This window comes from Phlebotomus papatasi, chromosome 3, assembly GCF_024763615.1.
Source record: "Phlebotomus papatasi isolate M1 chromosome 3, Ppap_2.1, whole genome shotgun sequence".
Lineage (NCBI taxonomy): Eukaryota > Metazoa > Arthropoda > Insecta > Diptera > Psychodidae > Phlebotomus > Phlebotomus papatasi.
Genome location: NC_077224.1, coordinates 36,365,104 through 36,377,103, shown reverse-complemented (window position 1 = coordinate 36,377,103; position 12,000 = coordinate 36,365,104). Strand labels below are relative to the sequence as shown.

General features: G+C 32.5%; 1 protein-coding gene across 4 annotated transcripts in view; it reads right to left on the bottom strand.

Moving 5' to 3' along the window:
• Nucleotides 1-1,423: 1,423 nt before the first annotated feature.
• The window catches only part of LOC129805487 (adenylate cyclase type 3), a 33,533-nt gene continuing 22,956 nt past the window's right edge, over nucleotides 1,424-12,000 (bottom strand). For all 4 annotated transcript variants that reach the window (XM_055853437.1, XM_055853434.1, XM_055853436.1 and 1 more), the window contains exons 11-19: nucleotides 8,241-8,379; nucleotides 8,041-8,157; nucleotides 7,857-7,969; nucleotides 7,630-7,788; nucleotides 7,472-7,559; nucleotides 7,288-7,404; nucleotides 7,027-7,219; nucleotides 6,885-6,957; nucleotides 1,424-5,035 (exon numbers count right to left, since the gene is read on the bottom strand). In XM_055853437.1, coding sequence (XP_055709412.1) covers nucleotides 3,898-5,035; nucleotides 6,885-6,957; nucleotides 7,027-7,219; nucleotides 7,288-7,404; nucleotides 7,472-7,559; nucleotides 7,630-7,788; nucleotides 7,857-7,969; nucleotides 8,041-8,157; nucleotides 8,241-8,379 — 2,137 coding nt within the window. In that variant the 3' untranslated portion in view covers nucleotides 1,424-3,897. The remainder of the gene's footprint in view (nucleotides 5,036-6,884; nucleotides 6,958-7,026; nucleotides 7,220-7,287; nucleotides 7,405-7,471; nucleotides 7,560-7,629; nucleotides 7,789-7,856; nucleotides 7,970-8,040; nucleotides 8,158-8,240; nucleotides 8,380-12,000) is intronic.

Sequence of the window (12,000 nt, the reverse complement as noted above, 5' to 3'; positions counted from 1 at the left end):
GAATATAGCGGGTGTGCTACTAACTGCTATAGTTTTTTTTTTAAATTAAAGTGGTAGAATAGCACTCCCCGCAAATGGAGTTTTTTTTACACAGAACTCAAAATTTTTGTTAGAATTTTTCTTTGAGTTGCAATACCTTTCAGAATTGTGATTGAATACTATTAAGGGATAATTAACTTCTAAAATAAATATAACTTGAGACGTATGCCGACTACATTATGTCGTTAACATCATGTGCGAAGGCTAAAGACTTAGTGGAGAACCTAGTAAATTGAGCTTCTGATTTATTATTCATTTAAGGTTACGAAAATTGATGATTCAAGTGACGGATCTCCAAATTTTTTTACTAAAATCTAAAACATTTATGACTAAAATATATAAAAATTTAATAGTACTTTTGAAATGTTATTAGAACGTTTAAATTAGTATTTATTTTATTTTTAGATAATAAACAAAAAGTAGGGGATTTTAGTATATTGTCGTGAATAAAATAATATGAGAATCTCTCACCTACACTGATTTTGTTTTTACTATATTATACTTTCATTATTAAATATTGAAAATAGTTGGGTTTTAGAAAAGAAAATGGTTCAATGTTCGAATAATATTTTTAGAACATTAGTTTTAACTCATGCACAAATTAAAAATGTTGGTATTTATAGTTCCGTTTTTAATAAGCATTGGCGTTAAGCCTTTGGTTTAAGCAAATTTAATCAAAATTAATAAGTTCTAAATTTTTAGTACACATTCACCACAACTGCTCTTGAAAGCCACAGAAAAAGCTTATGTGAAAATATTTTTAGGCAACTATTTTGGTTAACCCATGTGGATTACGTATCTACTTTAAGTACTGGTGAAAATGCTCTTTTTAGTACTTGTGCTAAAACGTAAAGTTAAGAAAATTTCAAAAATTTCACTGAATTCTTGAAATATTTCATAAATATTGTCTACTCATAATATTAGCTTTATGCATTGCTTCACAATTTTTTCCAAATCATTTCTGCCACCTCCACCCCCTTTGAATATCAAAATTGTCACTATTATATGGAATCACACACGAGATTTTGTGCATGACACGAGCATCATCAATTTGCGGTTCGCCACGGCTGAGTGCCTGTCCAGTGGACTTTTTTTTTCACAACGAGATGACCAAGTCATTATCCGGAAAATTAGATGCCACTCTCGATCTACAGCTATAAATGCCACGATTAGCGACTCATCAGCACGAGTCATTCAGAATTAGGCAATCTGCACAAGTGAAAGTGTTTTACGATGATTTCTCTTGCCAAATACGAAATCTTTGCTGGTGGATCAGTGAAAGTGAAGATATTTATCGATGGATAAATTCTGAAGCTATTTTTGGGACAATTTAACAGAATGATTTGCAGAACAGGATAATTTACCAAAAGAGATAAACACTGTGTTTGTTTTTTTTGTTATTTTTTCTATATTTTGTCTTTTCTTCACTATTTTATAATCATTTTAGCATTGTAAGTTTTTAGGGTACAATTTCCTAAGTAAAATTCTTAATCTTTTGCTTCTTCTTCGGTTGTCTGGTATTTCAGAGGTATTCCACAATTGACCGAATCTTTGGAAAAATCATCTGAAATATTGAAATTTGCTGTCTTCCATCAAAGGTTTCCATCCAAAAGTATTCCATAATTTATGTAAATTCGATTTGTCATTGAATATGGTTTATTCTTGTGAAATATTGTGCGAAATGTATTGAAATTTGGCAAAAGTGACTTTAGAAAATACACCGGTAAAAAACCTCTCGGATTTCATTTTTTAAAAGAAAACCAATTTCTTTTCAATTTAATTTTCCCAGTTTGTTATTGTATTTAACCTCCGGTCAGTGGATTTATTTGTTTTTTTTATGTTTTCAAATTTCTTGTGATTTTATTCGGTGGTTAGTTTTTCAGCTAATGATTTTTTCTTTCGTAGACACTATCGATTACTTGTTCATTACAATAAGTTTTTTATTCTATGAAAGGTGTTCGCAAAATTATCACTAATTTGAAGAATTTTTCAAATTTGCTCCACAATGTTTTCTTTTATCGCGCTCAAAATCTGATGGCGAGGAAAAAATGTACAAAAATAGCTTGTATCACTCCAGAATTAAGAAGATGTTGTTTGGTGTATGGAAATGAATTTCTTTTAATGTGAATTAAATCGATAAGTATGTGAAAATTTCTATCAATATGCAATTAAAGCCTTTTGATCTTTTATGATATTTGTTTTTTTTTTAATTGGATGTGTCTGTGTGAAGAAAGTGGATAGTGTAAGTTATGTGAGAAATCAAGAGATTATTTTAGAAATTTACTACTTGATTTTATTATTCTAAATGTAAGCCTAAAATATCTTTCTCTAGTTAACATCACCCTAAGTTTTATTCGAAGGCTAAAAATTGAGTCATCCTCGTCTCTCGCTAAATTATTTCATTTTATTGGTACAGTGACTGCCAAAAAATAGTCTCTCAGTAAAAATAGTTTAGAGGAAGATGATAATTCTTAAAGAATAATTCAACTTTGTGATAAAACAAAATATATAGGGGAAATTGGGGCACCGCCGAACATGGGGTAGCACCGAACACTGATTTTAATTTCAAAACTACTTAGACCATGACGATCATTTCTTCAGTGGACAAGCATCCCTATAGTATCTATGATGAATTCATAGAGGTCCCATCCTCTGAAGTTTAATATCCAATTAAAAAATCAGTGTTCGGTGATACCCCGAGTTTAGTGGTGCCCCAGTTTTCCCTAGTCGTTAATAATTGAAAAAAAAAACTTGAAAGAAACGGTTCAATTTCTCTTGAAAATGAGATATTCATAGGGTTTGTCTAGGATAGTTGATGATAGCAAAATGGATAATAGTGTGATTTAAAATTTAATATGAGTAATGCACTTTTGTTTCAAATGCATAAAAAATATTTCGGATCTCTTCCAACGATTTGTTTTGGAGGTTTGACTGAACACTAAAAGACGGCGATGGACGCGAGAAGGAAGTAAAAAGATATGAAATTAAACTAATGAAATGAATGAATACATTTTTCACATTAAACATTAAAATTAAGCAAAATAAGCTAACAGAACAGAAAGTGATTTATGGAAGAAACGAGGATCTTAATTCCCTACTTAAATTTATTAAGGATGGCAAGGCTTTAGGAAAAGCGAAATTTCCAATATTGTTTAAGTCTTGCTTTTATTTAAACCAATTAATACCAACTCTAGGATCTTCTAGACATTTTTAAAATTCATTATAAATAAGTATAAGGAATATGTCTAAAAGGATAAACTAAAAAGAAAAAACTAAAAATTTTCGATACTCAATTATCGTATTTTATTTTTTTTTTTTATAATTTATAAAAAACTGTTTCTTTTGTGTAAAAGTAAAAATAGTTCCTTTTTAAATTTTGAACACAAACAAGATGAGAAATTAATCATAAATTTTTAAGTAGAAAAATAGAAATTTCCCAAAACCAATAATAAAAAAATATGTAGTGGATTTTGCATAAATATTAGCATATTTCTTTTGCGGCGCAGACGATAATTTCACATGTATTTTAAATATTAAAAAAAAAAATCGACAAACGTTTACAATTTTGCGGTGGCTTTTAATCAGTTGTAATTAAATTATTTGTTCGTGTTGCTTGAAAATGTAATTCAATTGAATTTTCCTAATTGATTTATAAAACTTTTCACACCCATTAATAAGATGATATAATTACCTTGACAGTCTATTTGTCTGGTCAGTCACTGTATTTTATAAATAAAAAAAAAGTTCTAACACTTTCCCAAAGTAAATATTGAACTTCCATTTGGATAATTTTGGAAAGAAGTTTCTCCTACTGATTGTTCCATAAATTGGTTGAGTTCTCTACTTGCTACCACCCTCCTACATTTCGCCCGATTTGATGATGGTCTTGTTGGTGTCTGTGAGGAGAGGCGTCCTCGCGTCTGGTTCGAGATTTTCTTCCTCTGATGCTGTCGAATTTATTATATTGCTAAGAATCTCCTTTGGTTGACTGTCATCCTCATTGATAGCATTAGCGACTTTGGTACTCTCCGTCTCAGTTTTCTCCACACTCTGGGACGGTTCTGCCCTTTCTTCAGATAACGTGGGTGGGGTTGCGACAAAGCCATTTGTGAGTTCAACAGGTGTCGCACTTGGCTGGGGCTTGGCAGTTTTGCCTTGAAGATAGTATGTCATCAGCTGACCTTTGCCCTTAACAGCAACAAGCCCACGTTGTTCGAAAGTGTAACCGAAAGTTTGGAGAATATGGCATGTTTCTTCCGTCACCTGGATAGCACCTGCCTTACCGGTACTTTCCATCCTAGACGCTACATTGACCGTATTGCCCCAGATATCATAATGTGGCTTCCTAGCTCCAATCACACCGGCTGTTATGGGTCCGTGATTGACACCCATCTTCAGCACGAAGTGATTGAAGGATTGCTCATTGATGCCCTGTAGGGCCTTCTTCAGTTCAATGGCGAACTCCACCAGCAATGCCAAGTGATTCCATCGCACAACAATCGGATCCTCAGGTTGAACCTGACGTGTGGGATTGAGTCCACTGGCTGCCATGTAGGTCGATCCAATGGTCTTGATTTTGATGATGTCCTGAAACTGTGGTAGTTCCAGCAATGCATCAAAATCCGATATGACTTCATTGAGAAAACGAAGACATTCTAGGCCCTGATTGTTTACAGCATCCTCTGAGTAGAAATCCGAAAAATTCGGCATACTGGCAAACAGAACACCTACTTCGGCATAACTCTGGGAGTAGAGATCATCATGAGAACGTTTCCTGTTTCCCATGAAATGAGCTGCCACGTGAACGGGAAGGATGTTGTAAACGAGTTGCTCATTTCGTTGTCTCATGTCACTTGCCTTCTCCTTGGCCTCGGATACCTCAATCCGCCACATGAAGATCACACGATCTTCACGATCAAAGTGACGAGATAGGATAGATAGGCTTATGGCAATTGCAATCAACTGTACAGAGATTACAAAGCGTAGAGGTACATCTCTGAAATATTTATGAAAAATACTAAGCCATTTTTCAATATTATAAGGGAATAAATTTATACATGGAATATAAAGGAAATATCACAAAATATTTTAAATGAATTTATTGAATTTTGGAACATCGATGATTGTCTTATACGAGCTTCAGTATACGAGCTTCAGTATACGAGCTTCAGTTGGCCATGGCTTAACTGTTATTAGGGTAAGTGCGTGCCAAATTTCGGTATAGTTGCATGCAAGCGCCAAAGTCTCAAGTTTGAAATGTAATATCTTTAATAGAAATTGATTTTTTTCATTCCTTCTACTTAAGGAGTGTTGCTTAGAACCTTGTAGACAGTTTATCGTCTTTATTTACTTTAAAATCCTTCCTAATACATTTTGAAGTGAATAAAAATGTAGACATAGCTTTGATGCCCTATTTCGGCCACCTTTATTCTCAAAGTTCCTTGCCCTTCGGGAATTCTTCAAATGTCTTTTTCACATCATCTCGGTTGTCGAAGCTACATTTTTTGTTATTCTTTTGCATTGAATAATCTCTAGAGTATGTAAAAACTGAAAATTCATGGTAATTCGAGGAACAAAAAAGGTGGCCGAAATTGCAAGCTGGCCGGAATTTGGCACACTACCCTATCTCTTATAAGTCGAGATATTTTGGAAAATTTAACTTAGGATTGGATTATTAAGGGCAAAATTACTTATTAGTTTCTGTGAAGGAATAAAATTGGTTTCCATTTATGATTCTAAGACCTTCGGGAACTGGGCCAAACCTCTAGTCTGAAGACCGCTTTATCCTTCTTTTATACGGACATTGGACCTAAAGCTAACCATATGGCTTAACTTTTGTAATTTCTGAGTATTAAAGATTAATTGGAAAATTTTGACTTAAGATTGGATTATTAAGGGCAAATAATTTATTACTTTTTCAACAACCAATAAAATTAGTTGCCATAGGTCAAAATTTTCCAATAAATCTTGACTGATTAGAAAACGAGTAATACGGGCTTCAGACCTAAGGCTTAGCCATGTGGCTTAGCTGCTCTAATTTCTTATCAATCACCATTTTTTGGAAAAAACTTAACTTAGAATTGAATTATTAAAGTAAATGACATATTAGGTTCTCAAAAAGCTATAAAATTGGTTGCTCTTTAGGATTTTCATACCTTCAGGAACTGGGCTAAACCTCTAGTCTGAAGACCACTTAAGCCTTAGGTCTGAAGCTCGTATTGGTCTAATGGATTACCTCTTCTAATTTCTTATCAAACTGAATTTTTGGCGAAATTATGGCTTAGGGTTGGATTTAAGGGCAAGTGATAAGTAACGAAAAACCAGTAAAATTACTTTTTATTTATAATTTTGTGATTTTCGGGAACTGGGCTAAACTTTCAATCTGAAAGCTGTGTTACTTAAGAACAATATTTTTAAATTTCGAATTTTTTTTTCTGAGTGTAAATAATGTGATTACAATAAGGATTGTATTTGTATTTTTAGAAATGCTATAATATAAGTTTACAGTACCCTCCCTTAAAGCCCTATAAAATCCCAATCAATGGTTGGTAGTGTTCTTATTCAGACCCAATTAGGAAAAGTGATGTTTTATCATCCCCATGATTCTATTTCAATTGGAGATTTCTTGGAAAATTCAATATAGTTTGTCCTACTTTCCTTCCCATGCAATTTAAGATTGAATTGAACAGCCACAGCAGAAGGTATTACTCCTGGAATAACTTTTATAGAGATTTCAACAAAAAGACTACTCTCCCAAGAATCATAATTTTTAGGTCACAGAATACTCCTCAGAGAACATTCATGAATAGGAATTTCTGAGAAATAGTGTCTCAGGGAATACTCACACAGTCCATAACGTAGTTTGTTCTCTCTGAAAGTCTTTTTCCATCAGAAAGATATTTGTGAAACAGTATAAAGCTGCAAAAATAAAAATCATGTCAATGTTTTCAATGCATTTCTTAGTATTTTTTATTTAAAATCACCCACCTGTGCTTGCAATAATGAGGAATATCTTGACAACATGTGATAATTGTGCTAAGATAGAGGTACCAATAAGTATCAATACAGCATAGTTGGTGAAATACGATGGGAAGTATGCTTCTGATGGTTCGAGCTTAAAGTGATGAAGGGTTGTATTAACAGAAGTATCTGTGTTGCCCAATTGCAGTGTAAAAGCCACCTAGAGGGAAAGAGAGTTTATTGAAGCTTTGGAAGTAATTGCAGTATTGAAATAAGGCAGTGGTTTACCATATCAAAGAAATTCATCAAAATGATGAGGAGGATAACGAGAGCAGCCGATGTTCTTCGGAGCCAGATGAGATCATTGAATTTCTTACTGATGTTCACTAACCACTCAGGAAAGATCTGAAAGTTTTGACATGAAAGTTTTGTTAGTTTGTTTTGTGCTATACCAACGAATAAATTAACTTACGAGGAAAAAACTTTCTCCCACGGAAATGAAGACTAATGGGAAGATGAGGAGAAATGGCGCCAATGTTAGTGCAAAATGGAGAGCAGTTCTGAAATATTTGAGAGGAATTTCAATTAAATTTTTGGTGAAAAGGTGGAGTATGGGGATGGACATGTTACTTAGGAAGCACCACAGGATAATAAACGATGCCTAAGAAATACACGACAAGGCATGCAAGCAATGGTACTGCTGAATATGGCTCTCGATAGGCTGAATATGCCGCCTCATGATTCTTATTGCGAAATGTTAACAGAAAATTTGTGTGTTTGGACAGGTCCCTGGAAAAAAAATTATAAGATAAAAGATATTAAGCATTATCAAATAGAAAATTTCAATTAAAACTTACCCATGACCATCGCGACTAACTAATTCCTTCTGAAGTCTCAACCTATAGTCCTCCTCCTTCTGCTTGTCCTCCGACATTGGCGAGACATCGTGACTCTCCTGTGTGATATGAGTCTGTTCCACAACGATAATTAATTGAATTAACCCACTTGGAAATTTCATTCTACCAATTATGGCTCTCATACCTTTGGCTGATCATCTTCCTGGAGTGTGTCAGACAGTGCATCGGATTCCAGGGAGTTTTGTGCCATATCGCCTAATTTCGTTGTTCCATTCTTCTCCTCATTCGACGTAGGAACAAACTGCAAATAGTTGATGTGTCACACAAAAAAAAAGAATCAAATAATGAAGAACTTTTAGTTGGATACAAAGTTAATAAACTTACAGGTTTCAGAACTTTCGTTATAAAATATGTTTTTAGTCCTGCAATTCTCAAACTCTCCTCACGTTTCTCCCCATAAGCTGGTTCCACCTCGAACTCTCCGTTGAGGAATTTCAAAGTTTTCTCACTGATGTGAACTCGTCTGTATCATTAGAAGGGAAAAAAGGACATGAATGACGTGGAAAATTAACTGTGGAATAACTTTTAAATGATTTACACTCTGTAATACTGACTTTTCAAAAAGCAAAAAATAACATTGAAATATAGAATAGAAAAAGTCATGGAAAATTTTGGAGCTGTTGGACATCTTAAAAATATATATAACAATACAAGTATGGAAAAATTACGTCTTGGAGAATATAAAATATAACCATATCAAACGTATCATTTTATTAAAATAAAAATAAAACTTTCTTGGTATGACATATCTTTGTGAATAGTTTAAAAAAAACCTGATAAATGAAACACTTTTAACGTTTAGCCTGTTAAAGTTCTGTCGTATGTTTCAAATCCTTTCAGAGTTTATCTTGAGTTCACAAAATTTATTTTTGTGGAGTTTTCCAAACAATTCATGTTACGTACTCAGGTGAGTTAGAAATAAAAGTAATAATATTAGTCATTCTCACATACCAATTTTATGATGTAAAAATAGGGAAATTTAAAAAATATTCAGGATATTCTTTCGCAAATTAATCAATTAATTGATCGAAATTTATATGATACTATTTATTGGACATTAATAATTTAGAATTTTTAATTTGACAACGGGTGATTCATCTCAATTATAGGTGAGATTCTTAACAATTTCACCATAATCATCCCAAAATCTCATGTCTTCTGATCCGCCCCAAACCTTGCCAAAATGTGTTTGGTTTGGTTACTTCCTGATTACGAATATATGGGTGGCTAAAAACTTTCCTGCCTGGCCGGTCGCTATTTAGAGTTTAATATCTCCTAAACTAAGAGAGATATCGACTTCTGGTGTTCGGAAAAGGTTATATATTGGGTGAAAATTGTAACTTGGTGCATTGACCCCCACCCTTTACCTTTCCATCAACCATTTTGAAAACCCATATTGTTTTGTTTTCTCAATTGTTCAGCCCCTATGGCATGAATCGGGCTCAAATTGTAGTGTATTATAGCTGGCCCTTAGAACTTTTTATTAAAAACAAACTTAAGGCCTCCCGATTGGACCCTCCTAACCCGAGCTAGACGAGGTCAAGTTTTTTTTTATAAAAATTAACTCCAGCTCCGGTTCTAATTGTCCGAATTTGGTAAATGAAAAGCTTTCATGAAATGCCACATTTCCTTCTACATAAATGGCGATAATTTCTTCAGTATAATTGTAGAGGATATTTCGTCCATACATGATTTTTTTCTCAGATTGTGTCATCTGTCCGATTTTGCAGTTTTTGTGTTAAAAAATTGAGTTTTTCCCATAAACGCTGCGAAACTACACAAGTACTGATATAATCGTTTTACTACACTGAGTGAGAGAAATTCGAAAAAGTTAAAATAACGTTCCGGAAATGTTTATTTTACCCTGCAGTATTAATCCGAAATCGGTGTAAATAGTACTTGTTTAGTTGTATTGTGGGTTAAAGTCACACTTTTTCATGTTAATTTTACACTTAAAAAGGTGTAAAATTAACATTAAAAAATGTTGATATATTTTTACACCTAAAAAGTGTAAAAGTTATGAGGAAAAAAAGTTAATCGCACCCTCTTTTGTCTCAGTGTAGGACCACATTTTTGAAAATAAGGTTTAACACTAAACCTACCAAGACCCGGTCAAACTGACCGGTTTAAAATTAATACATATTTAAACGGTATAATGTTACTAACAAACTTTATGAATTTCTCAAAATATGCATATGTAATATATTTTTCAATATTTAAATTTTAATTTTTTGCTCTTTTCTAAAACAAATTTGTTCAGTATCCTACCCTACCGCGATTTGTCATTTGACCGAAAAACGACCAAAAACGGTCGGTAGGTTTGGTGTTAAAAGAAAGTTCTCACAAAATTCAACGATTATTTGATATTGTTGTAACTCGTCGTTATATGGACACCAAGGGGAAAGTATTTCACCCATATCTTTTTCCTAGTTCATCAAAACCCTAAATATTTGCATTTGTTTCAGAAATTTGATTCAAAATTACTGAAAATCATCTCCCAACTCCTACTCCAAATCGAATTTGCATGCATTTCGAGTTTACTCACTTTAAGAATCTCACCTATAATAAACTGTTCTAGGTTTATCTGCTTATTTTTACTAACATAAAAGTTACACACAGAAAAATGGAAAATTCTTAAACAGAAACACCCAACAATTTAATTCCAAATTCCATCCAATGAATATCAATGCACTAATCCTAAATCCTTGATCACTTAGTTTTAATTGTAATTTTTAAATCTCAAGTCATTTTCCATTTTTCAGCTAATGCTGAACTTAAACTCCCGATCTCTTTGCGTCAAAGAGATAGGGATTCTAGCCCATTTCATTGGCAAAGGGCTTCTGAATTTAAACGCCTAGGGGATTCACGTCCAATTTAAGTTCCCGGAGACTTATGTATTCTTAAATTTAGAGTCAAAATTTTTTTATGTGTATAGGTTTATCGAGTTTCTTGAAACATTTTTTTGGACAATTGACAATGGTTTTTTTTGAGTTAGCTCTTGAATTTAGTAAGCCATAAAATTAAAGAAATTAAGAGAAAAATTAAAAAGTTGGTCGCTTTATCTGAATCAGCCCTTTCACCGGGTTATTTTGAACAGATTTTATGCACATTTCCATTTTCCATCACTTTCGTTGAACTTTCCTCTCTTTTATACATTTTTCTTCTTTTTTTTAAATTTTATTTTATTTTAATTATTTATTTAATTTTTGTAAGAAGAAATGGTGTAAAAGTTTCAAGAAAAAGTCTAATTTTCATATTTTATCCACTTCAAACCAATTATATGGGCTTCTAAACACGCTAAAGTGTACTCTTTAAATTTTCATCAATGGTTCTATTTAGGGGCATTTTCTCTTCTTTTTCGTAGAATGTTTTTCTGTGGTTGGATAACAATGCTTATCATATATAATGAAGATACAAGATTAACTGCTTATAAATAATGCATAACTCAATTTTGACATGTATAAGAAACAAGGAAATTAAGAAAATTTTAGCAAGCAAGCAAATGTATCCATCCATTACTAATTAAAAATCTTTTGAACTGAAAAGAAAGCTTTTAAGATAATAATAATTTTTAAAAATAAATTATTAAAATGTATAATATGAAAAATGTTCAGTAAATTTCTTGATTGGATACTATCTGCTCCGTCCTTTCTTTTTCTTCGTAAAGTTTCGTAAAATGTTTGGCAGGGAAACAAAAATTTATGAACAAATGACAAAATTTCACGAACTTTTTTTCTGTGTTTACGTACATTTACGAATAATGTTTGTGAAAATAGTACAAACTTTTACTAACTTTTTTTGTTGGTTATACGATTTACGACCATTTCGTAAGTCCGCACTAGGAATTCACAAACTTTTACGAACAACTTTACGATTTTTTTTCTGTGCGGAAGGAATTCACAAACATTTACGAAGAATTTTACGAAATATTTTTTTTTCTTTTTTTTTTAAACTTTTTTGTGTTGAATTTTAATAATACTATTAACATTCATTCGTCAATTTGAGATTTTCAAAATTCCTTTCCTTTGAATTTCGTTATTTAACAATAGCAAATTGCTGGATGTTTGAAAAAATACCCTAGATT